Here is a 25,952-nt window from a genome sequence, read left to right as displayed (position 1 = left end):
ATATGTCAGAAATCGCGCCTTGAAACAGAGTCATGATGGAAAATCACACCATGAAGGTATGTTGTTCCATGAGTTTTGCACTATTTTGCGGGAGAGGAAGATGTGTGAAAATGGCCACAAGCTACTTAACACTTTCAGCTATGTCAGTATGTATGTGAGAATCAAACTAATGTCAGACTATGAGGGGAAACACTCAATATTAAATCCTGTCTCTACCACAACATTTACTGGGTGAACTTAAGATAGTCCCTCTTTCACAGGGCCAAGCTACAAGTGACACAGGTTGGACACTTGTCAGCTTCCCTAAGTTTTGATGGGAAATGTAAGCATCCTGCTCTTGCAGCTTGGCTCTCCGACTGCTGTCCAATGGACTTTTCAACTGTCACTTGTCCAACATTCTGCCAAGCTGCCTACATTTCCTATCAAAACTTGAGGGAAGCTGGTAAGTGTCCAACCTGTGTCATTCATCACTTGTAGTTTGGCCCTCATCCTAACCTACTTCAGGGGGTTATTGTGAGCATATATACACAACCAGTTGTATGCTGTAAGTTCCTTGGAAGAGAGGAGGAATTTTAAAAAATCAGACTGATAAAATAGCATTCTGTGTTCACTTTATTTCCTTCTTCAGTTAACTTTATGTCCTGTTCCTCACCCCCAATATATACTATTTTTGTTTAGTGGGTTATTTATAAGCTTTGCTAATCAGAAATGCCTCCTGCTACTTGAAAACTTGTTTTTCTTGATACAGTACAAGAAAGACATGAACAATAGTTTGGAAGACCATTTGAATTAAGTGTATATCAGACACAGAACCAATGTGGTGTAGTGGTTAGTGTCACAGAAGGCTCTAGAAGACCCAGGTTCAAATGCACACACTGCCATGGAAGCTCACTGGGTGACTCTGGGCCAGTCTAACCACCTCACAGGGTTGTCGTAAGGATAAAATAGAGGAGAGGAGGATAATGTAAACCACTGTGGGTCCCCATTCAGGAGAAAGATGGGGTATAAGTGAAGTAAATAAATAAATAAATAATACAAAGGAGGAACCTTTGTCTATCTGAGCGGAAAGAAAGGGGTAAGGTAGAATCCAAGTCTTGTACCAGCTTATAACTGTCATTCATGAGTGTTACGTTTGTAATGGTTCTGAGAATTACCAGTCTATGAGTCACTGAAACAATATTGATTGGTAAGACAGCATGAGAGACCATACATTTACATGTTTCTTTACTCAGTGTAAAATACAGAGTTATACAAGCAATTCAACAGAGGCTTACAACTGACACAAAGATACTGACATAAACAATAGTATTTCACAAACTGAATCTAAGTGCTCCATTATATAAAAAAAATGCACAGTTAGAATACATATGAACCAATGAAATATAAAAGTTTTTTAAAAAAACTGTCCAGGGCCAAATTGTAAATAAGTTACATTAACTTTCAATTATATACATAATCTTGTTTTCCAAAGGACAGTATCAGAAAGTCCAAACCCTACATATTTCTATTAATAACCAATACAGTATTTACATCATTTGTACAAGGATCTTCCAGTTTTCCACAGACCCTGAAAAACAAGAAGAAAAATAAAATTAATGTCCAAATTTTGCAAAAAACAGCTGTTTATCTACAGAAAAGGAGAGAAACACACCACAATGAAGATATATTCACCTATGAAGCATTTAGAAGCTTGTTTTGTATGTCTTCAAACACTTGCATGTAAAGTTCATCTCTGGACTTCAATCCATCCAGATAAACTGTAGAAAGAGAAAATAATTGCTCAGTTTCGCTTGCAGCCATTTTGATAGAAGAGTTAAATTAAAATTTAGGATGGACTTAGAGATTAGATTTAAAATTGTGTCCTTTTAGTGCTTAGGATGGGTAGACCCACAATGCAGTGCTATGGAACATGATAGCAAGCAGTCATGTGGCAGTTGAGATTCACAATGTAATCCTAAATAGAATTATACCACTTCCAGTTCACTGAAGCCAATGGGCTGAGAATGCTGTGACTCTGCTTAGGATTCCTAAAGGTTTACTTTAGGAAACCTTTCTCAAAATGTAAACTTTGTCATTTTGTGATTTACTGCTCTCAATATCTGCCCCCTAGTCATAATCTTTGCAAATAAGTCAGTCTTGAAGGATGCTTTGAAATAAATGCACACAATTTGGGTCCCAAATGACTTACCAACATCAACTTCACTGGCTTCCATTTCCTTCCTGTGTTTAAGATACATGGGCCAGACATGGCCATCAAAGAGACCAGGGGGGTCAGGAACTGTATATTTACGTGTACTGCAAAAAATTGAAAAGGAGTATGTTGGGATACAAGCTCAACATTGTCTCAAAGAGTGCAACTGGACATACAGCTTCTGTGCAAATGCTGTTCCCCATACTGTACTCAACAAATTGCAGGTCATAATAAACTCCACATACCCTTTAGAAGGTTATTTGAAACTTATGTACCCCCACCCACCCCCAAAACAACAACCCTGCAAGGATATTCATTACGTCAAGGTTAATTCTTCCATGTTATCGGAATTTAGATTTTAGTCTGAGATTACGAGTAGATGAAATTACCAAATCAATGCAATGCATTTATCCAGTGTAATGACTGTCATGCCAACATGGTGTCATGGGTTTTGGCATCCCAGTCTGACCTGGGATATGAGATGAGTACAGCAAGGTAGACCAGCACAAACAGGCACTACTAGCCACCGCAGAGCACACAGGTAAATACTGAAAAGCTGTTGTATAGTACAGAGCTAAGTAGATGGAAATGATAGGAATCCTTGGTTATTATAGAGGCAGTTACAGACATGCCTGAGAGATGTTATTAATTTCCTAGAAAAAATATGTGCTTACAAATAGAGGATCAATCAGAAGGAAAACAATCTAAATTGTACAACGTGCAATTATTCTGTAGGAACTAAGTGAAAGTCACATGAAATTTCAACCTCGTCAAAGCGAGGACAATAAAGCAACTGTCCTCACCTCCGTCTTTGCTTGCATTCATCATACGGGACTGCCAAATAGTACCGTTTGTCAAATAACTCAATCAGCGATCTGAGGGAAAAGAAAAGTGATATTAGAATACTAGTGATTTATTAATTCTAAGTCACATAGGAAGGTCTTCCATAAGATCACTTATGGTTTAGAGCCTCCTGTTAAAAGAAACTCATTCGCTGTATGATTGACCTGCACAAAATAACATTTTGGTCACCTTTGGAAACAAATGCGGCACAGGATCTGGTTAATCAGTTTTTCTTCAGGAAAAACAAACAAGGTACTTGATTGACTCATATCCAACCAAAGGATATACGCAATCTACATTTGTTTCCACAGAAGAGTGGGAGAAAGTTTGGCTCACAGAATTATAGTTTGCTGATTACGGTGAGTTTGGTTTCACTAGTGAGGGCTGGACAGATTGTTTGGCATGATTTCTAAATTGACCCAAGTAGAAACAGACGTAGCTCAAAAACAAAACCTTCATTGGATAAAATCTATCAAAGTAACTGGAGTTCCAGAGAACTCCCCACTGAGAGCTTAGTTTAGGAGAAGCCTTCTTGTTCAGGAACAAATCTTATGTTTCAGTTCCTTCAAAACAGCTACAGGCTAAAGGCAAATTGCCAAACAGTTCTGAGAGTAATTTCTGATAACATATGTAGTTGGCAAAGATAAATGATTTACAGCTTTAACGTTCTGTCAAAAAGGACAAGTGCTGGAGCTCAACCTTTGCCTAGATTTTACTTATCTCCCCTCCGAAAAATTGGCAAGCTTGCACAAACCTTCCCCTTGCTGTGACCTTCAGATATTAGACTAATAATTGGAAGCCAAGGATTTGATAAGACATTTTAGTGGGTTATTTTGACTGGAAAAAATAGTGTTATTGTAATGTCCTCCCTCAGTTCTACTGCTTTTGATGTGCTCTACAAGAGATTGTCCCTGAAACATTTTGAAAGCTCCAGAAAATAGAAATTCACATCCTGACTGGGTTGGGCTACTTGACACATATTGTATCAGTAAATCAAGTTTTTTTTTAAAGTCTTCTTGGCACAATTGGACAAAGTGGCTGTTAATGTATAAACACCTTGCCTGAGATGAAAAACAGTATTGACCTCTTCCCTTGAACACTGTTGTTCTCCTTAAGCTTGAATCACCCCACAACAAAACCATCTGTGAACCATATTCAATAATAACATTAACATTTGATTTATATACCGCCCTTTAGGACAACTTAACACCCACTCAGAGCAGAGTACAAAGTATGTTGTTATTATCCCCACAACAATCACGCTGTGAGGTGGGTGGGGCTGAGAGAGTTCTGAGGGAGCTATGACTGACCCAAAGTCACCCAACAGGCTTCAAGCAGAAGAGTGGGGAATCAAACCTGGCTCTCCAGATTAGAGTCCTGCCACTCTTAACAACTACACCAAACTGGCTCTCGAATGTCAAGGGCATACAGGGATGCCTTCTGTGAGCCAAACTTTACCCCAGCTTTGTATTTATTCTTAGGTATTGTATATGTTAACAATATCTGATTTTGTTTTCCTTTTTTTTTGGTGATTGCCTGGAATATAAACCTTCATGCATCTGATGAAGTAGTTTCTGGATCAGGAAAGATTATGCCACAATAAAGTTGCTAGTGTTTCAAAGTGCCATAAGACTTGTTTGTTATTTTGGAACATCAAAGATAACTAGACAGAACAAAATGCCAATAAAACCACTCATGACAGCAGAAGCAGAGCAGGAAAAGTATCCATACACCTTGTTCCTGAGCCATGTGGTCTGCTGCAACACACATTCCTCTCTATTGCATTTGTATACTGCACAACCCCCTCTTAAAAGGCCTCCCCCCCTTTTCTTTTTCCAAGCCTTGCCATAAGAAGAAACACAGAGCTTAGTTCCGCCTCCATTCCTATGGTTGAAACAGGAGAGTGTCTGAATAAGGGGTCCTCAACCTTTTTGAGCCTGTGGGCACATTTGGAATTCTGACACAGTGTGATGAGTGCAACTACAAAATGGCTGCTGCAGGAGGTGGAGCCAGCCACAAAATGGCAGCTGCAACTTACTTGCAGTCACACAGTGAAGATTCCTGTGATGTGGAAGCAGCCTTTGCTAAAGCAAAGTTCTAGAAATCTGCACAGCCAATTAAATTTCCAATAGCCAACCAGAAACCATGGTTGGCAAAAGCCCCACCCACTTTCTAAAAAACACTTGGCAGGCACCAGAGAAGATGTCAGCAGGCGCAAGGGTGCCCACAGGCACCATATCTCCCTATCGGCAGCCATGCTACAGTTTCTCCTTTATATTCAGAGAAAATGAAGTTTACCTTTTCTCTGGAGAAACAGGGAGCCATCTGGGTATTCTTCCTTACTGCCAGGGGCTTCCTGTTTTCCATGCAGGGCAAAAAGGCCCATGTGGATGCAGCTCTAATATTAGGGTTGGAGCCAACTGAATATTTCCATCACAGCATTCTATTCACAGAGTGGGATTTTCCTGCCTTTCCTATGGCAGCTGAAAATATGAAGGTCCGTTTCTTGGAGCCCCCGTTCCTTCAGGAACAGGCTTTCGGAGGCATTTCAGGCTACCAAAGGAGTAGGAATTTGGAAAAAGCACTCTCAGTGGGCAAAAATCCTAACATCTGCAGAAACGTCCAGTCTGGCTTGCCGCCTTAATTTACAAAATGGACATCTTCTATGGAGTTCTTAAAATACAGCTAAACCAATTGTGTTCCACACAATCTGAAGTAGAGGAAAGACTTGATGGATGCAGATTGTTTTGAATAATTAAACATTTAGATAAACTTTTGGATTGTTACTTCTGGCAGAGGGCTGTGGAGGGGGAAAACAGTATACATGGAGGCCTGAGGGCGACACAGAAAATATGATTTCAAATTGTGTTCATGCTAAGGCTTCAAATGAAAGCAGAGGGTTCAAACATATCATGAGGGTAGATCAAGATAGGTAGCCGTGAGCTGTGGCTCATATGCTACCACTAAATTTGTTAGACTAATAGGTGCTACTGAACTCTTGCTCTTTTCCACATATCATGAGGATATTTGTTTAATTACCACAGTTTAAATCACAGTAAGAACAAGGAAGTGGAGAAAAAGTCTCACCCTCCTTGTGTCTATACTTCTGAGGAAAGACAGATATAACCAGGTATCATTTCATAGAAAAAGAGCTGGAGGAACTCATTAGCATATGCCACACCCCTTGACATCACTGGAAGTGTGTCATTAGCATAGCTGATTTGCATATACCACACCCCCTGACATCACCTATCCTGGCTGTTTTGGACACAGTCCTGGCCATTCAAGGCCAAAATTAGGCCCCAAATGGCAAAAAGGGGCTGAAAATGGCTGAAAAGGGGGCTAAAATGGTCAGGATCAGGCCACTGCTAAGCAGGAGAGTGATCCACCACCTGTCAGAGATCCAATCCGGACCATTTCGGCCCCAATCCAGGCCGAAACAGGACCCAAATGGCCAAGAGTCAGGTGGGCAGAGCCACCTGATATGTGACCTCTTTGGGGAATGGCTGGAACTGTGTTCCTGTGCGTTCCCCCTCAAAATGAGCCCTGGATGTAACATGCAAAACAGCCTGTATTTCCCAATTCCAACTTGGAGCAAAAATGTATGGAAGTCATACAGAATATACCCATTTCAGAAGACACACGATGCAAAGTTTGCTTTACTTTAAGATGCAAGTTCTCTGAATTCCCAGCTTTCATTTTTTTTATAAAGTACATCCGTACCTTGTTTCCTTGCCAAGATATAAAGGAAAGGTGCATCTTTGTAACAGAAGGGGCTAGAGACTTAAAAAAAATGGAATATGGGAATTCAGAGAACTAGATAGACAGAGCTGTAGCATTATGACACTGTAACAATTTGTCAATTACTGATTTTTAAAACAAACACAAAAAACATGCTGGTGCTGAGGAAATGACTGTTAAGGAGGGCCTGGAAAAGGAAACTGTGAGGGAATCTGCCATGTGGAAACTCTGTTGCTAGTTCACTGTATCAACAGCAATGTGGAAACTACAAAATCTCATCCTGTGTGGAAAATGCCAAAGCACAGCAGGTAAACCTAATCCAAGTGTGTTAGGTTAAAAAAAACCCTGTTAAATACCTGCATGGTTGATAGTTCTTAAAAGAGCCCCTGGTGGGGAGGGAGGAAGCTGTAACCTTAGCTATTGCTTACGCTGATAGTCAGTAATGGGAGACATTGGGATCAATTTTCACATTTTACAAGCATGTTTCATTTCTGAGGGCAAAACTATACGCTATAGTTAATGCGTGGCTGAAAATGGCAATTTCATGTTTAAGTTCATTCATCTTGTCTTGATGTCATGGAAGTATATTCTGCCCCCTCCTTCCCGATGCCAATGATGTGCACAGCGGATGGAGAGTGAACGTTTCATCAGAACCAGTAAATCATCTTGGACATTGTGGAGAAGTTAAAGATACAGTTAACATTTTCAGCAGCTGATATTTGTTTAATGGTAAAGTATGGTGCCACCACATGATCTTGGAACACAGTTTTGCCTTCAGTTTATGAAGCAAGTAGATACAACTGTGTACTAGAGAGCCAGGCCTTTTTTGCATGGGTGATTTTTGCTGCTTGTGGTCTCCACTACAAGGCACCCAAAATATCAATATTTACCTGTAGTTGTAAAGCAGAAAGCCCTCAACAATCAGTATGTGGGTATCATCAGAGCTGGGCTCCTTTGTGCTGGATGAAACTGTCACTCCATGCGATCGGGCAAACTTCACGGGATTCTCTATCCATGCGTGAACAGTGCTCACCATAGCATCCATATCCAAGGACTCCAGGACTAGTTAGAAGAAAGGAAAATATACATACAGACTCAAGTCAGTCAAAAAAAAGATAAACCACACAGAGAGTGTGAAAGTGTATAAATTATACTTGTAATTATAGAATTATTAATTTTTATTATTAAGTCTTTATTTAATAATGTTATAGTGATAAATAAAAAAAAATACTTAGGAAAATATACATTACTGCATCCTATAGCGAACACCGCTCTTACCATCCCATTGCTTAAAGCCGTCTTCCCCGACTTCTATTTGATCTTGTGGCTGAAATATAGTGAGCAATAAAACATTGCTGCAAACGCAGGGTGATCAGTTTACCTACGACCCGATCACAACCTGGACACTATGGTACAATATACATACAACGGAGGCAATACGCTTCTCTTAGCAAAAAACAGCTACTGAGCACCACATCAGTAAACCTAGGCTCATAACCCAACCCTCATTTTGTCCTCCCTGTCCCAAGGCCAGCATAGCTTTGCTCTCTGCCCTCCACTGAGCCACAATTTCCCAATTTCAAAAAAGCATCTATAGTGATGAATGGATACATGTTTCTGGCTGTGTTGAGTGACAGCCACTATATGACCACAGAATGATTTGGAAGCCACATAACCCCATTCTTTTAGCAGACCAAGTCCAATAAAATAGTGGGATATAGAGACTGAGATATTTTGACCTTTATATACTGGATATATGAAACTCAAGATGGCAAGTATGGGGTTCCCAAGAGGTCCTCAGTGACCAGGCCAAACTACTTAGTTTTGCATCATGTGTCTTTAAACATACCTTGGGACCAGAGATCACATACAGGTTTGCCAACTGGCCAGGAAAACAAACTAACCTGGCTTGCTCTTGTGCCTGTAATGAGCAGGTGTGAAACTTCTCAGGGCACAAAGCTGATCGTGAATTCAAGTTCAAGAAACAGCTTTAAAGAGCTAATTCAAGAGCTGGCAAGCCTGAATGAGAACCATATGAGCCATCACTGAATAAAAAGCATAAAATAGAAATGGCAAAAGCCATGTTATCTCAATATCTTCCAGTGTGGCTGGTCCCAAGCTATGATCACAACCTAGTCACTTTTTAGATAGGTACAAAAAGAGGGCCTGTGAGGACTTGGAAGGGAAGGTAAATCTACCCATCGCTGCCCATTTTTCCTTCTTTCTTGTTCTGCCTCTTTACCCTCTTTTTCCAATCCACCCAATTGCCCAGTTTTCCACCCCTCTCCCCACCCTCCCTGATCATCTATTTTTCCTCCCTCCCCCCCCACTCACTCAATCCTATGTGCCTCTTCCTAGCCTCCCCAATTGACTCCTTCCCACTTCCCACTTCCACCCATCTATCCTTACTTTAAAAAAAACCCCTTTTGACTGCATAAGGTGTCAGCCACTCCCCCCCCCAATCTATTGATATTTTTAGGCAAACCTGGCCTACTCCTGGGTGGTTCCCACTTGTGAATATTTTAATTTACACAGTGGGGCTATCTAAGGTTGCCGAGCGTCTGGAGAAAAAGCATGTTCTGTCCCTTTAACTGAGGCATAATAGAAAGTTATTTAGCATCATGCCATACGAAGATTCAGCTGTCCATTTCCACAAAAGCTGATTCTGCACACTTTGGATAATGCACTTTCAATGCTCTTTAGCAATTGTTTAGAAGTGGATTTTTTGTTTCCCACACAAAAAAATCAGTTCCAAATGGTCTCTAAAGAGGATTGGAAGTGCATTATCCAACGTGTGCGGAATCAGCAAGTAAGCCTCTATTAAAGGGACAGGCTATTTTTCCCCAGGCCTGCTGGCAACCCTAGAGCTACCCATCACTATTAGATATATGATTATGATGATTCTGGGAAAGGAAATATCTTGCTAAACTTTTACAGCTGTCTTTACTCATTATGTTTGTATCTTATGTTACAAATGGCTGTACTGCATCAGCAAATATTATCTGTATAGTATATACAGAATATACTATTCTTCCCAATTTTGTACTAGTCCATAATTTTCTCGATAGCAAACACCTGTAATGTAATTCAGGAACAGTAGGCGACACGCAATGGGCTTTGGCGCCTTTAAGAGTGGTGCAGATAAAGGAAGCTCCGCCCCATCACTTGTTATGGCACAGTGCTGTAGCCTTTCTTCTACACAGCTCTTAAAGGAACAAGTTACCCTGCTCTTTGTCTATTATATCTGGTTTACTATAGAATGGATTCCTGAGGCCATGCAGATAAATGTTAATTTGGGGCTGTGATCCTAAGCACATTTACTCGGAAAGATTTTCTCCTGAAAATGAAGGGTATTTCCTACTTACATGGTGTAAGAACAACATGTATGTTCTTTTCGCAATGATATATGCAGTTTTATTTAGAACTGTATTTGACTGATAATTTTAATTGTGGTTTTAAATTGAGTTTTTAAAATGCATTCTTATGTGAGTTGTAAGCTGCCTTGAGTGCCAAAGGGTAGAATAGTGGCTAACGTTTTTAAATAAATAAATAAAAGGAGGCAACTGAAAGTGGCACAAACTTCTCTGATTCATGCCCCATCTAACAACGTGCCTACATGCTGGGTACACACGCATATTCATGTGAGTGCATAAATCTTGCACAAATATTACATAATATGCATAGTCGGTGGACACAAAAGTGAGCCACTGCTCACTGCGTATGGGATTGCTGCTTTTTAAATGTACCTAACAGCTTAACGAATGAGACTCTCTAAATAAGAGGATGTAATTTTAGAGGTTGTAGATGTGTATGTGGTGGGGGGGGCGGTAAACTGCATCTGGTAGGCGGTAGAAGTGGAAAAACAGTATTTCTATATATGCTTGAATCAACTTTATTTCATTATGTTAAACTGTGAGGGAAACTACATGAGATGCCCAGACACGTGTTGGATCCCTTAAGGTTCCCTGGGTAGTGTAGTCTTACAAAGAACAGCTACTCAATGTGATTCTCCACCAGGGGAAGAACGATGGGAAGAATTCTCTCTTTCAAAAAGCCTCAGCCGGGGTTTTCCTCTGGGAGCTGGGGGGCAGGTTACAGGAGGCAGGAAATCCAGGGTGGCTTTTTGTGAGAGAATCCATGATGCGATTCTCTGCCAAGGAAAAGAGTAGTGTGTGTGGGGGGGGGATTCTCTCTCTTTTGCAAAAAATCAGCCCCAAGCTCCCAGAGGAAAACCCGAGCCGAGGTTTTTTTGCAAGAGACAAAGAGTGAATTCCTCCCATCACTCCCCCCCCCCAGCGAAGAATCGCATCAAGAGACTGTTCTTTGTAAGACTATACTACACAGGGACCCTTGTCAGCCCCACCACATGAAGAATGTGTGTCTGGCCTCTCATGTAGTTTGGCTCTATATCGATCACATACTCTCAACCAAACGTACTTCACAGGGTTGTTGTGAGGATAAAATGAAGGGAAGGAGAACAATGTAAGCAACTTTGAGTCTACATTGGGCAGAAAAACAGAATATAAATGAAGTAAATAAATCAAGTAAATAAATAAACAGCCAGAACACTGGCTATACATGTCAGTATCTATCTGTGCAGAAATAACATATTTTGAGAAGTTTCTTCTTTTGACTATGAAGTCATACTGGTATAAATGAATATATTTGGAAACATTTTTTAAAAGTTTATGAGATTACAAATCAAAGGCAAAAAAGGAGGAGAGCTTTAAAAATATCTTTTATAATAGGGGTACTTGAAGTAGAGGAAGGGTAATAATATGGGGGGGGGGCTATAGGATCTATAGACTTTAAAACAAGATCCATTAGTTCTTGTTTACATTTATTTATTTACATTATTAATAGTCTGCCTTTCTTACTGAGACTCAAGGTGGATTACACAGTGTAAAGTCAGTATGATCAACAGGAGGGGCATTCAATAAACAAGGCAGTAGGGTATGAAAATACAAATTTGCAGATTCATCCAAATAATAGATTACGCATACTAGGGCCCTGTTGTGGGACATATTTAACAGCAATTTAAAGTCCATTGATTAAATATGTATATATGAATAAAGGATACTCCACTTAAACCGTGTATAGTTAGTACAGGAGGCATTGTTTATATGCTGTAGTTTTCAAACTGTTTAGCAGGGATTTCTAGTGGGAAGTTTCCTACCAAAGGAAAATGTTCCTGAAAATTTGTTTACTGGGTTTATCCCATAATACTGGTTTTACCTTGCAATGTGAGGTACACTCTGAATGCAAGTGAGATCCAAATATAGCCACATATGATCAAAGTATGTGTCTTAGAACATGACTCAGAAGCCTATGAAACATGTAGCAGTTTCTTGGCAGCCATGGAAAGAGTTAAGGGGGATGGAAGTTTGCAAACCATTCATTGATACATCACTGGTGACCACTAGCCAATGGCAGCAACTGTAGGAGCACAATGAAAATCAATTTAAAGCAGATTAACTGCCCTTTGATGCCCAATTTATTATATGCACATCAGGGTGGTTAAAGAATGTTAAAAGCATTTCCCCTATCCCTACATTTTTAAGATATGCTGATGAACTGAAAGGGATTTTAATCCGTTAGGGCTTTTTGTAATCACAAAATCAGGGAATATTTATTCCAGGTTAGCTAATCTGGAGCAAAACCATAGGCGTGTGATGGTGTATGGGTTATAGCCATATATCTACACACACATGCACCCTGAACAATTCCTTATATCAATAGCTTTTTGTACTTGACAAAATGAATTTATGCCAAAACGCAGATCCATGCACACAAGTGTGTCATATACATGCATACCTGGTTTGTGCTACCAAAGCAAAGCTCTTGGGACTCTTTAGGATGCATACTGCACATTAGATCACTGCAAGAACAAATGCTTTTTTTTTTAAAGTAACACTAAACGGGAAAAGTTATGCTTACCTTGAAAAAGTCATCTTGATGGACAACGCAACAGTTTGGAAGTGCTTTGATAAGTCTATTGGTCAGAGTGGTTTTCCCACCATTGGTCACACTACATAAGAAAAGAATTTGGAGCAGAATTGTAGAAGATAACATTAGAACAGTAACGGGTCAGAGAAGAGCTCAATGAATTGCATGTCACCTTTGTGCACAGATCACTTCAAAATTTAATAACTGAAAAGAAGGTGAACTTTCTTCAGTATTTAATGTATCTTTTGTGGAAAGATCAGCAGGAGAGTTATAGGGTAGAGTCCATTTTTAAACAATCTCATAGATACTAATGGAAATACCAATATTCCACCCCACTTGAACTAGCTTAAAAGGGTCCATTTGGGGGATTGTACATTAACCTATTGGAATTGTACAGATTTGTTATTTGTGATGAAATACAGGAAACTAATGCCATTTGGTTTTCACTATCTTATCTGACAGAGCATTGAAAAGCTACATGGCAAGCAGCAGCCCAACAGAAATTGAGAGAAAAGCTCTCCCATTTGAATTTCTGCCTGCTATGTAGCTGCTGAAGATGCATCTAGTTAAATCAAAAGGTGGTAACCCTAACCAAGTCCCACAGTTATGAGTTTATTATGAGTTTCCTAGTTTGTACATTTATCAAAATTACACCAGTCTACTCTGACAGGGGCTGAATCCACGCTCACTGGCGCAGCGCTAAGCAGGTGGAGTGAGAGAGTCTTTCTGGCACGATTTATGTCATCGCGCCATGATGCCACTCTCGTGGCGCGATGATGTCATAAAACACGCCAGAAAGATGCTCTCACTCCGCCTGCTTAGCACTGCGCCAGTGAGCGTGGATTCAGCCCCTGTCAGAGTAGACTGGTGTAATTTTGATAAATGTACAAACTAGGAAACTCATAATAAACTCATAACTGTGGGACTGTGGGACTCAGGGTCTGAGCCTGAGGCAAAGATGTTTCATATTACTTATTACCTGAGCTTTTTTGAAACTAGAGATGCTGAGATTTGAACAAAAAAAGGGAGATGCTCTATCAGAGTCCTAGCTTCTTTTAAAGAAAGGAAATGTCTCAATAGTGCACGACCAGATTGCTTAAGACCACTATTTTCCCCTCTGCTGGTGAGGCGATTTTAACATTTGCAGATAGATCAAGTTGGGTAGCTGTGTTAGTCTGTCTGTAGCAGTAGAAAAGAGCACCTATAGGACTAACAAAATTTGTGGTAGGGTATGAACTTTTGTGAATCACGGCTCATTTCTTCAGATATCAATATTTGCAGTTTGGGCCAAAAAAAAAATCAACCAGTGTTGCTTTTGCTCAGCATGGAAAGACTGTTGAAAGCTGCAGTTGTTGAATTTCTGCCAATCATATGGTAGATGCATTTTCAGCAACTACATGGCAGGCAGAAATTCTGCAGCGCCTATGAAGTAAAAAGGAAATTAAGACTCATTGGAATTCAGCGGCGCTTCCTTCCGAGTAAACATGGGCAGGCTTATTTTGCACACCTGCTTAGTTACCCGGGAGTAAAGGTACAAAGGCGCTTTCTGCAGAACTGCATGCAACTTGAGAGCAGAAATCAGCAGAGCTTGCAAACAATGCTGGCAATACTTCTGCGGGGACGGGAAGCTTGAGATGACCATATAAGGAAGGGCCAGAGCTGCAGAGGCTTTTGAAATTGCCCGCCTCCACCATACACTGGCCTATGATTGGATGGTGGCGGCAAGGAGTGGGCGGGAATTTCGTGACCATAACTGAATGCTTGGTTTAATTCACGCGCGCGCGGGCTATAAATTCATCCCGTGTTGTCCGTTATTTTTTTTTTTTAATGGCGCGCGTGTGGGGGGAGGCGGGGAAGGCGGGAGTTTTTCTGAGAGGAATTTTGTGTCCTCTGCGAGGAAGGCGGGAAACGTTGGAGACTTTATGGCTTTTCAGCAATGAGGGACATTCCCCCCCCGCCCCTTTTAACCGCACGCAGTAATCATAAAAACTCATTTATCCTGCTTTTCGGACAAAAGCGCCTAGCTCCTTCTTTAGAGAGATTCTTTCCTTCGCTCTTAAACATACCCTAGCAAATCTTAAAACAAAAGAACATGGTGGGTTGTTATAACTCTATGGTTATATGAACGAAACAAAAGGGTTTCTCCCCCATCCCTTTAGAGACGAAGAGGGAGAGTGACTTCCCCTTCAGCAGCCTCCTTTGCTCTGAGGAGAGTCATTTCTGCATGAGCTGAAAGACAAAATTTTTATCCTGGAGTTCCCCTAGGTTGGGTAATGAGAGACAAGAGGCATAAGAAACCTGAGCTTCCCTGAAAGCTATATTGGAAAGGAGATGAAGTAAAGTCTAGAGTATTTTAGTTCCCTTAATTTTTTAAAAATAAATTGGCATAATATTTGATTCCTAAAGTGCCATTTCATGTAGGTGGCTTAGATTAGGTGCTGCAAAGCTCTGGAGCAGAAAACTGTCTTTCAATTACAAAAATCTGTTCTGATTTTACAGAATAGAGGGAGGGAAGAGCCTTAGACCAGATACCATCATTTTCAATGCAATGCCCAGCTATGGTCAGTGCAAAATGACGTGCGAAACTGCAGTACTGCTTCAAACTGCAGTCTTGGATTCTGGTTTGGTCAAACCTTACTTTTTGAGCTTGGATGTACCCTTCCTCCCAGTCTTTGGAAAGCGGGGTATAGCATCACTTTTTAACCATGTCATTTGAGTTGCAGGCTAGAATGAAGTATAGCTCAGCTGCCCATTTACTGTCTACTTTTGCTCTTTACAAATGACATATCTAGTTGGATTCTTACTCTCTTTAGATAACCATGTCTTATTTTAAGAGAAGCAGTACCTTTTAAAATAGCATAGCACTATTAGGTCATCCGTGTCTGTAAATGTCCTCTTAAAAATTAGATTTTACAATGACAATCCTGTCTTTTCCCCTAGTTTAATGGCAAATTAAGAATTTAAACAATGATTTCAGATTTTAACTTTAAAACAAGTAAATGAGTAAGTCATATAATATCCTGAGGTTATGGTTATCTTCCATGTTTAGAAGTACATACATAAAGCCATATGCTATTATTCTCTCCCTTGCTCTCATTCAATGGTGGCAGTCATTAATTTAGAATTTCATTCCCTTTATAACAAAACATTTTTGAAGGTACATTTTTAAATTTTTGAATTATTGGCATGCAAGGTCAGATTGATACCACTCCTGTCCATATCAAAAACTACCTAAAATATTTCTTTCAAATGATTAAACCACCCTTAATTTGATCAATTCATTTGTCATATTAAGCTCCAGATTTAGGGGGTGATTTGTTTAAAAATAACCCAAACTGTTTATCATCTATCTTTCTTAGTCACTGTTTAGCTACTGAGTAAATTTATATTTCACCTTTTTGTTACAAAGAAACATTCAAGGTGGCTAACAGTATCAAAAAGATCCAAACATTTGTCTTGTAGAGCCTGAAATGCTATGTAAAAAACAAAACAAAACTGGATGCCCTTATGAATGCTAATTTCTGTTTGAAGTTCACCTTTTTCAGTTAATGCCCAAATGTGTTTCAAAACCTGGGAACATGCAAGTGTAAAAATCGAAACAGAACAGCAAGAAAGAAATTTAGCTACTTACCCTCCTATTCCAATGATGTATTTCATCTTCCTGTTTTTTGTTTGGGCGGGAATGCAAAAATAAAAATGGAAAGAGAACAATGCAAGAGAGCAAAGATCTTCTAATCTGCCTCTCGCTTTGCTTGAACTATTTCATTCAGGAAAAAGGCGTGTGTGCCTGTTATTTATACACCAGAGCAGCCATGGCCTCTCCCCTTTCTCTCTTCTTTTCCCCGCCCCATGGAGGAGATGGAAAAGCACTACCAGTGATCATGAGCCTTGGAGGCCCTCTGTGAGCCAATCCTTAGCACAGTGTGACTGGCATGCGCAGTGTGTCTGCACCTGTTAAGCACTTTTCACACAGCCTCTCTTGCTTTTGGCTGGCCTTGGTTTATAAATAGATTTTTTTGGCTGCCGTTCCCTCTTGCCTAAATTAGTAATGAGAAAAGTGGAAATGTCACCCCCTTTTAATATATTTTCAGAGTACCATGTTAGACAGCAAGAAACTTTCTTACATAGCCTTAATATATTCTAGTAGTATCTTTTTAATTACTGTTCTATTCTGCCCTTCTTTTACCATTGAACTCAAGTTGGCTTCTGCTAGGTTCCCAGAAGCCCCAAGTGCTGATCCAGATCTGCTTAGCTTCAGCAAGATTACTTTATCATAAGCCCTCCAACAAGACTTTGAAAAATATTTTTTTAATTTCTGCAAATTCCTTAGAAAATATTCTATCCCTGCAAATTGCATGTCCATAGTAGTTTACAACTCTTCTCCAAGTGCACACTTGATTTATTTTGTAATGTGCTAAATAGTATGGGCTGACAAGGTATGTGTATGTTCTAAATATCTAAATATTCTACTTATCAGCTCTTAAAGTAATTTAAAAGTAGCTTCAGGTTTTTTTCTGGGTTTAACGTATACATTCAGCCTAACCTACCTCGCAGGGTTATTGTGAGAATAAAAATGGAGGAGAGAAGAATGATATAAGACAGTTTGGGTTCCCTTTGGTTGAAAGGCAGGGTGTTAATGAAATAAATAATATCTAAGTTCCATGCAGATGATGATATCTGTACAGTGGGACCAGAAAATTCTAAGAAATTAAAAATATTTATAGGGGTTAAATAAATAATGTTTGACATCTGCATATATATAGATATTACACAAACGCACATGTACATATTCACAAGTATGCATTTTTTTTAAGGTTATGGATCAGCTGGAGGAAGAATGCACGACAGAAAATGTTGGGGAGGAAAGTAGGGAAATGAATGGAGCCAATGATAATGGGATTTTCCATCTACCTCTTGTAGAATCATGAAATCGTCATAAAATCATTAATTTTTTAGCACTGCATGATGCAACACAGTGTGTGAAAGCTATATAATCCTTATTGAGGATAAACAAGGTCTGGAAGAATTATATTATTTCTACATACCATGAAATTGTAGCTGCTGTCAAGCTGACCAACAGTGACTAGAAAATATTGAGCTGTATTGTGTAATATAAATGACTGTCATTCTAGGGTTCCATTTGCCAGGTTTAAACATATGGTGTGTGATTAATTTTTGCTTTGATGATTCAATATCTTTCCTATTCATTTTTGCTATATATTGGGACTATGATGATTCTTGCTTACTTGTAATCACTACTGCTGTCTTCAAGTGTCTATAATCTACTTTGTGAGCCAAAACTTGCCAAGCAGTTGCCCCAGTTTTTGTTTTCTGTTCCTTATCCAGGCCTAGTTACACCTTTCTTTTCCTCTTGCTTAATTAATTACTGTTCTGTGAACTTCAATATGTCTGTATACTTTGAAAGGAACTAGTCAGGAAATTTGCCTTTGGAAGGTATAACTTAGAAATGGAAGTCTTATTTATTTATGTTATTTATACTCCACCTTTCTCACTGAGACTCAAGGTGGATTGCACAGTGTGAGTTAGTACAGTCAATTTCAAAGACATTTCAATAAACAATGTAATAAGGTATATAAATGTAAATTTACAAAAATTTATAACCAGCAGAAATCCAATACAGAGTTCAAGGACTGCTGAAATGGAACAAAAGCAATTTTGACTGACATATTAAACAACATAGAACTGCAGTAGGATCATACTTAAAGCAACAGTACATGGAAGCACAGAGTAGTAAAGTCTATGGTCCTTATCTATATATTTATGGATCTTTTTGAGATAACTTCCTTACAGTAAAGCTCATCTATCTGAGTAAATAATTCAGTTTTGCATCGTTTGTGGAAAGCCAGGAGAATGGGAGCATTCCTGACCTCCTCAGGTAGGCTGTATCATAAGGTGGGTGCCACCACAGAGCATACATGTATATGGGCAGCTGTTGATTTTGCCCATATGGAGGGTGTTGCCTGCAGAAGTTCCTGTTTAGATGAGTGAAATTGCTATGTCAGGGCATAGGGAGAAAGGTGGTCCTGTCGGTATGAAGGACCAAGGCCATGAAGGCCTTTATATGTGATAGTTAAGAACTTGCTGAGCCCAGTAACTGACAGGAAGGCAGTGGAGCGACTGCAGAATGGGAGTAATATTTATGGTCCTCCTAGCTCCTGATAATAACCATCTGCACCAAGTGGAGTCTTAGAGTTAACTTTGCGGGGAAACCTATTTACAGAGCATTACAGGAGTCAATTCTCGATATTACCATAGCATAGATCCAGGTGGCCTGATCAGTCATGTCAAGGTAGGGGGCCATCTTCCAGGATAGACTGATGTTGTAGAAAGCATCTTTTGCTGCTGCCTTAACTTGCTTTTCTAGCAGTAACGCTGGTTCCAGTATAACCCCTAGCCTCTGAACTGAGTCTGCAAGGAACAGAAAACCCCTGTCAGAAGTGCGGAGTACAATGTCTTTCAAGATTTCTGCCTTCCCAGCAAGTATCACTTCTGTCTTGGGTTCTGGGTTCAATTTCAGTTTGTTATCCTTCAGCCATTTGACCACAGCTGTCAGGCAGCAACCCAAGATTTCTACTGCATCCTGCAGTGATTTGGATAGTGAGATATAGAGTGAGATAGTGAGATATAGAGTTGAGTGTCATCCACACATTGATGGCATCCAATGCCAGAGCTGTGAATAAATTCTCCTAAAGGTTGAATAACATGGGGGATAAGATTGTGTCTGGAGGAACCCCGCAAGATAATTCCCACTCTGGAGATTGCTGGTTGCCTATAAAGATCCTGTGAGTCTGTTCCATGAGAAAAAATTTGAACCAGTCCAAGGCACATCCTTTGATACCCGCTTCTTTCTTCAAATGCCTCAATAAGATGTCATGGTCTACCATATCAAAGGCTGCAGGTAAATCCAAGAGGAGCAATAACAAAGCATGGCCTCTGTCTACATTCAGATGGAGATCATCCACTATAGCTACTTAGAGCCATCTCCATCCCATAGCCTGGCCTGAATCCATACTGGAGAGGACTTGTGGACTTGTAGACAAAGCACTAGAGTTATTCAAGAAGACCTGGAGTTGGTCTCAATCCATTTACCCAGAAAGGGCAAATTTGAGATTGGGTGATAACTGGCCACCTCTTTTTTGTCTAGGGATGTTTTTTTAACTGCCTGTTTGAGTGGCCGAGGGAAGGAGCCCTGAGTTAAGGGTCATTTATATGTTCCTTATTTGATTTTAACAGCCAAGATGGGCAAGGATCCAGTGCACAAGTAATGGCTTTCACAGATGCCAAGATCCTTTCAAGAGCTCTCATTGTAACTGGTTCAGAGTGATCCATACTGAGTTAACAAGCCCTATCCATAAGTTTATAGTCTAAAAGTTTACCACTTAAGAGGGCTTAATTAAAATCAGACCATCAGCATGAGGTGTAGACAATTCAGAATAATCTAATCTCTGATTTGTGAGGTGCAGATTCATTCACATCACAAAAAGCAAGCGGGTGCTTTTGCTCCAATCTTGTGTCCTCACTCACTTTTGGACATGATTGGAGTTCACTGGGACACTCAATTATTATTTTCCTATCTGAAGTCTTCCTTGGTGGCTGCAACTTTGCCAAACCGGACAAGGCCAGGAGTCTTATAGTCAGAACGATTTTGAATTTGGTGAAACAGTCTGAAACAAAAACATTTGTGGGGGGGGGGGATCAGCGGCTGTACCTCTTCCAGTACGCTGACCAAGCAGAGCAATTTTCTGAATAATATATGATAATATATAATATTAATGTGTAGGTCCCACCTTGTGGATCAAAAAATCCAAAAGGAGGGGCCACCCAGGTTGGAGTACGTATTTCTATTAACCTGAAAGTAGTCCTTAGATTTATAGGAAATATATATATTTAAAATAGTGATTAATCCCACCACCCAAAGTAAAGAATAATTTTGAATGATATGCACATATGTAGATCTTTCCGCACATATTAGGACTGCCGGATCCCCCAGTGAGGGTGGGGAATCCCCCGCTCCCATTCTCCGCCACTCACCTGGCCAGTGATAGGGGGAAGGCCCAAGAGGTAAAAAAACCTCCCTGGCCAGTGTGCAGTGGGCACACTCCCATGGGGCGTGATAACATCACTTCCTCAAGTGATGTCATTGCGCTCAGTGGCAGGCATGTTCCCAGGCTTCACAGGGGAGCCCAGAGTGGCCCCTGTGAAGCCTGAGAGCATGCTCGCTGCTGGATGTAATAACATCACTCTGGAGGTGGTGCCATCATGCCCCTTGGTGGTGCACATGCACTTTGGTTGCACACAGTAAAGACCCCCCCCCAGGTACGTGCCAGGTTCCCCCACATCTCCCTCTGGGAAGGTAAGGGGACCTGGCAACCTTAGCACATATGAAGATGTCATGGAAAACATGCTGACATCTTGGACTGCCAACCCAAGATGCCATGTGAAAATGAGAAGGTAATCGTGAGGAAATGGAAGCAATCATCAGAAGCAGGGTTTTTTCACGTGAAAATCGTCACGTGGCCAGTGGCCCTGCCCCCCGATCTCCAGACAGAGATCAGCTCCCTGAAAAAAAGCCCACTTCGCCTGATGCCAAAGGGATGAGGAAATCCTCTTGCTCCTTTCACACTGTGTGAAGGAAGCACCTTGCTCCTTGCACCATCGGCGGTGGGAGGGGGGACGGACAGCGCAGAAGGTGATTTAAACTTTAAACTCCTCTTGCTCCAGATGACTGGTGCTAGTCAGCTGGAGCATGAGGGGAGTTTAAAGTGCCCTCTACACCGCTCACATGTGGTGCAGAGGGCGACTTAAGCTTTACCCTCCTTGCTCCAGCTGATTGGTGCCAGTCAGCTGGAGCAAGGGAGGGAGTTTAGATCACGAGCGGCACGGAGGGTGATTTAAACTCCCCCCTGTGGGAGCGCTCTCAGGGGTGGCTTCACCCTGCGCAATGATATCACTTCTCGGAAGTGACATCATTGCACAGTCCCAGGAGCATGCACGTGTCCATGTGGTACCAGGGGCACCTGCCAGGAGTTGCCTGTGTGCTGGCAACCCACTGAGTTCCACCACCTGTTTTCACAGAAAAAAAGCCCTGATCAGAAGAAAGGGAACACTACACAGGTTGTAGAATGGGCAATCATGGGGAGCTGAAGGACACTGGTGGTTGCATAAATGGGGAAGGAAAATGGGAGAAGGAAAACTGAGCAAGGAATAGATAATTTAGAGGGTAGATGGAGGGGAAATGAGAGCTACTGCAAGATGGGAGGAAGCAAGGGGCGGCAAGTGAAGAATGGATTTTATCCTCTACCACAAATCCTTGCAGGGCTCCTGCTTATGGTTTCTAATATTGTGCAAAACAACATCCTATTGTGAGTTCTGTACTATGTAAAAAATGCAATCTATGTCAGAATTCTCTTTGGACAAAGCAGCAAGTAGTCCTTTGAAATAAAAAGGGGAATAGAATAATAAATGTTAGGTAAATGTTATTGATTTGTTTATTTTGAGTATTTATTTTGAGAGGCAAATCTTAACTGGTAGGCTGGATAGCATATGAGGAGATGTTGCACCATGTACTCTGGCCTAGGGTTGCCAGGTTCCTAGGGGGGCAAATTGGGGGATGGGAGTCACATAGGGGCACTTACTTCACACATACTCTGGAGTGCCCCGCATCGCGCCAGGAACACATGCAGGGCACTCCAAAGCACATGGGAGCACACTTTGCCATACATGGCATTCTTACACTGTTCTTTCTCCCTGCCAGCCAGGTAAAAGGCAGCGGGGGGCGGGGGGGATGAAGCTAGAGGTGGCCAATTCCTCACCCCCGCCTGGGGAATGGCAAGCCTACCCTGGCCCTAAGCCATTTAGGGTTGTAAAAGAAAGAACCAACACTTTGCATTGTGCCTGGAAACAGATGGGTAATCAGTGCAGATCTTTCATCACAGGTAATACAATCTCTACAACCAGCACCTGACAGTAACCTGGCTGCCATATTTTGAACCAATTGAAGTTTCCAACTGTTTTCAGTGGCAGCCCCACAATGTCTCGTTCAGCCCAGAAAAAATTATTTTTACCTTTAATGAAAAATACAAATACACCAAAAGAAAAACCTGTAGGCCAAGTATCAGTGGAAAAACACAGCAAAACAGTTACAGGAGCAAGTGTTCTTCTCAAATGACCCATCGTTGTGCATGTGTTGCTAACTGCACATTTTGCATCTCTTGCAAAGCAACAGTTAATCTTCTTTTAAGTTGCTCCCTACGCCAGTAAGTCATAGTTATAATGTGGTATGTATCAAAGTTTATCCAGTACATGCATTGGTCACGTTCTTCAAAGTCAGGAGGTATGTACAAGCAAACAGTTGCCAAGAACTCAGCAGTGACGTTTTCTCCTCCTGCAAGTTGATCCAATTTTCTAGGCTGACTGCTGATGATAAAGTGAATTGAAAGTCATGTTAAAGTATTTCTGAAAGCTGAACTTTGTAAAAATTTTCAAAAGGTATGATTTTGCTAATGTGCATAATAGTTTCTGCCCAGGGTTTACATAGCATGTTTACTCTTAATAAAGTGGTTGGATTTTCAGTGAAAAATTAAAATGGAAAGCTGGTAGTGTACCTCTCCCCACAACCCCTCAAAGGACACAATAAAAATGCCATTGTACAAACCTTAACCAATTGATATTGCACAACAAAGCTGTTGCTGGTTTAAACTGTCCTTGTGAATTAAAATAGTATTTTGATGTGTTTGATTGGCAGCTATTGGAGAACGTTCTGTTGTGTTTTGGTATCTTTTTGGAAGGCAGCAGCGGCAGGCAGGTGGGTTTTCCTGGCCCACCCTAGCTTTCTCACAACCTGAAGTCTTATTTTATGATTGAAAGATTTTTCTTTTTAACTCTAGCTTTTTTTAGGTCTGAAGGGGTACTTATCCTCCCATGTCGAGGTTCACTTGCTGCTAGCTAGTGGCCTGACCAATAGAGTCCATTGTCAAATAATCCCATTGACATGGTGGCAGCTGTGCCATGTGCCAAATATATACAGAGGCGAGCTCTTAGCTAATTGGATAATTATATCTTCTGATCCAATCAGAGTGTTTGCAAAGTTCACTGCCAGGAAAGAGCAAAGAGTGTTTTTCGATGGGGACAGTGATAGATTTTGAGGATGCAAACTGATGGATGTGTCCTGATGTCAGATTCTTGTATGCCATTAAAGGTATTTGATTGATTGATTGATGTCTGATTCTTTGTCTGTTTACGATGTAAAGCCATCGATTGATCAAAGACATTTGAATTTCATAGACTGAGGAGTTCCAAGTAATTAATGGAAAATGAAAAATTAACTCCTTATTAAACCTCTCATGTATATTTCAATGTGAATGTGTAATTTATACGTATCCTTGGTCATTGTTAATGGTTTCTTAACGCTAGTAGCTGTTACCATTTTCTTGGATTTTTCAGGTAACAATATTAATTAAAAAATGTTCTACATTTAGTTAATTCCCTTATATAAACTGAGTTAAATGGTCTCAATTAATGATTCATCAATATTAACATATAAAAACCCCTAATTGAAAGATAACTATACAAGTCTTACACAAGCAAAAGGACATTAAATAAGAATTCATATTTTTAATTTTTTTAAAAAAATCAGTAATGGGGTTCCTTATAGTCAAATATACTGAAGTTGCCTGTTATTACAATGTTTTGTAATTTGCTGTCTTTATCCAATGAGAGAAATCTCAAGCTGGGAGGAGGGGAGGTCTTCAGAACATGATAATTAAAGGATTCACTAATCTTAGCAGTTTCTTGGTACTGTAGAAAATGGGGGTTCTTCAAAGCTCTCTCCGGAGAAGAAGCTTCGAACTGCATTTGTGTCCCTCTGTTCAACTGAAGATGAAACAAATCAGATTCATTTGTTCACAACATTCTTGTAGTCTCCCCAAACAGTTCTTAAGTTTTTTCAAAAAATTGGGTGGGGGATACACAGGTGAGTATCAGCCAGACTAGCCCAAGTTCACCAGAGTTTGGAAGATAAGCAGGGTCGGCCATGATTAGTACTTGAATGGCAGGCCACCAAGGAAATGTATGAGGAAAGCATTAGTAAACCACCTCTGCCCATCTCTTGCCTTGAAACTCCTTGAGGGGGTTATTATTAGACTGGTGTGTAATGCTCAGTTGTACTGATAACACTGTGAACACCTGAAGTTGCCTTAGACTGAACCAGATCACTGGGCCACCAAGGTCAGTATTGTCTGCTCAGACTTGGCAGCAGCTCTCCCGGATCCAGGGTAGAGAAGTCTTTCGTATCAACTACTGCCTTGTAACCTTTTTAACTGGAGATGCTGGGGGATTGAACCTGGGGCTTCTGCATGGAAAGCCGATGCTCGGCCTCTGAGCAATGGCCCCTCCAGATAAGATTATGTGTTTTTTAAGCATCGAGTTCAAACATCAGAGGAGCTCCTTCTGTAAGGGTGTACCAAGCCTGGTCTTTATGAGTGGTCATCTGAGGATGAAGGAAGGGATGAGGAAAAGCCACACCACCATACTGATCTTAATTATTCTCATTACCTTTTCATGATTCTTTTTTCCTCCTCTCTTTCTTACCCTCTTTTTTTTCTTCTGCTGCCTAATCATTTAACTTTTGTTCATCACTTTTGTCCACTTATATATAGGCAGAATTTTCTGGGCAGACCAGAGATTATAGTTTGCCTGGAAGCTCTCACCAGGCAGCAAACATGAGCCAAGCTACAAGTGACGCCTTACACAGGTTGGACACTTGTCAGCTTCCCTCAAGTTTTGATGGGAAATGTAGGCATCCTGGTTTTACAGCTTGGCTCTCCATTACAGCTGCAAGACCAGGATGCCTACATTTCCCATCAAAACTTGAGGGAAGCTGACAAGTGTCCAGCCTGTGTCAGGCGTCACTTGTAGCTTGGCTCTCTTTGTGTTGTTCCTCTTATTTCTCTCTCACTTCCTCTCCCCCCTTTTCTCTTTCTGTTCATTCCTTGTCTTCCTTTTTAATTGATTAGATGAATGAACATATACATGAGATACACTCATACACACAGGTAGGCAAAGGATTATTTTGTTCTGACCTGAGGGGGATGAAACTGAACTTCCTTTTCACATATCTATGTTTGTAAAAGGAAACACTGAATAAATAACATAAAACATTTAAGAACAAAAAAGTACCACAAGCACATTGTCCTTGGAGGAAGCATTTGTC

At 40.6% G+C, this 25,952-nt stretch overlaps 1 protein-coding gene across 1 annotated transcript; it reads right to left on the bottom strand.

Moving 5' to 3' along the window:
* Window positions 1–1,207: 1,207 nt before the first annotated feature.
* Window positions 1,208–16,473, bottom strand: NMRK2 (nicotinamide riboside kinase 2). The gene is made up of 8 exons (XM_054980527.1): window positions 16,353–16,473; window positions 12,713–12,803; window positions 8,054–8,102; window positions 7,666–7,837; window positions 2,995–3,066; window positions 2,189–2,295; window positions 1,672–1,757; window positions 1,208–1,567 (listed from the first exon to the last, which is right to left on the bottom strand). Exons 1-7 carry the CDS (start codon window positions 16,376–16,378, stop codon window positions 1,672–1,674), a joined length of 603 nt encoding a protein of 200 aa, XP_054836502.1. The 5' UTR covers window positions 16,379–16,473; the 3' UTR covers window positions 1,208–1,567.
* Window positions 16,474–25,952: the final 9,479 nt, after the last annotated feature.

The sequence above is a fragment of the Eublepharis macularius genome, chromosome 5, assembly GCF_028583425.1.
Source record: "Eublepharis macularius isolate TG4126 chromosome 5, MPM_Emac_v1.0, whole genome shotgun sequence".
Classification (NCBI taxonomy): Eukaryota; Metazoa; Chordata; class Lepidosauria; order Squamata; family Eublepharidae; genus Eublepharis; species Eublepharis macularius.
The sequence above is the reverse complement of the archived record's forward strand: the minus strand, read 5'-3'. Positions and strand labels throughout refer to the sequence as shown.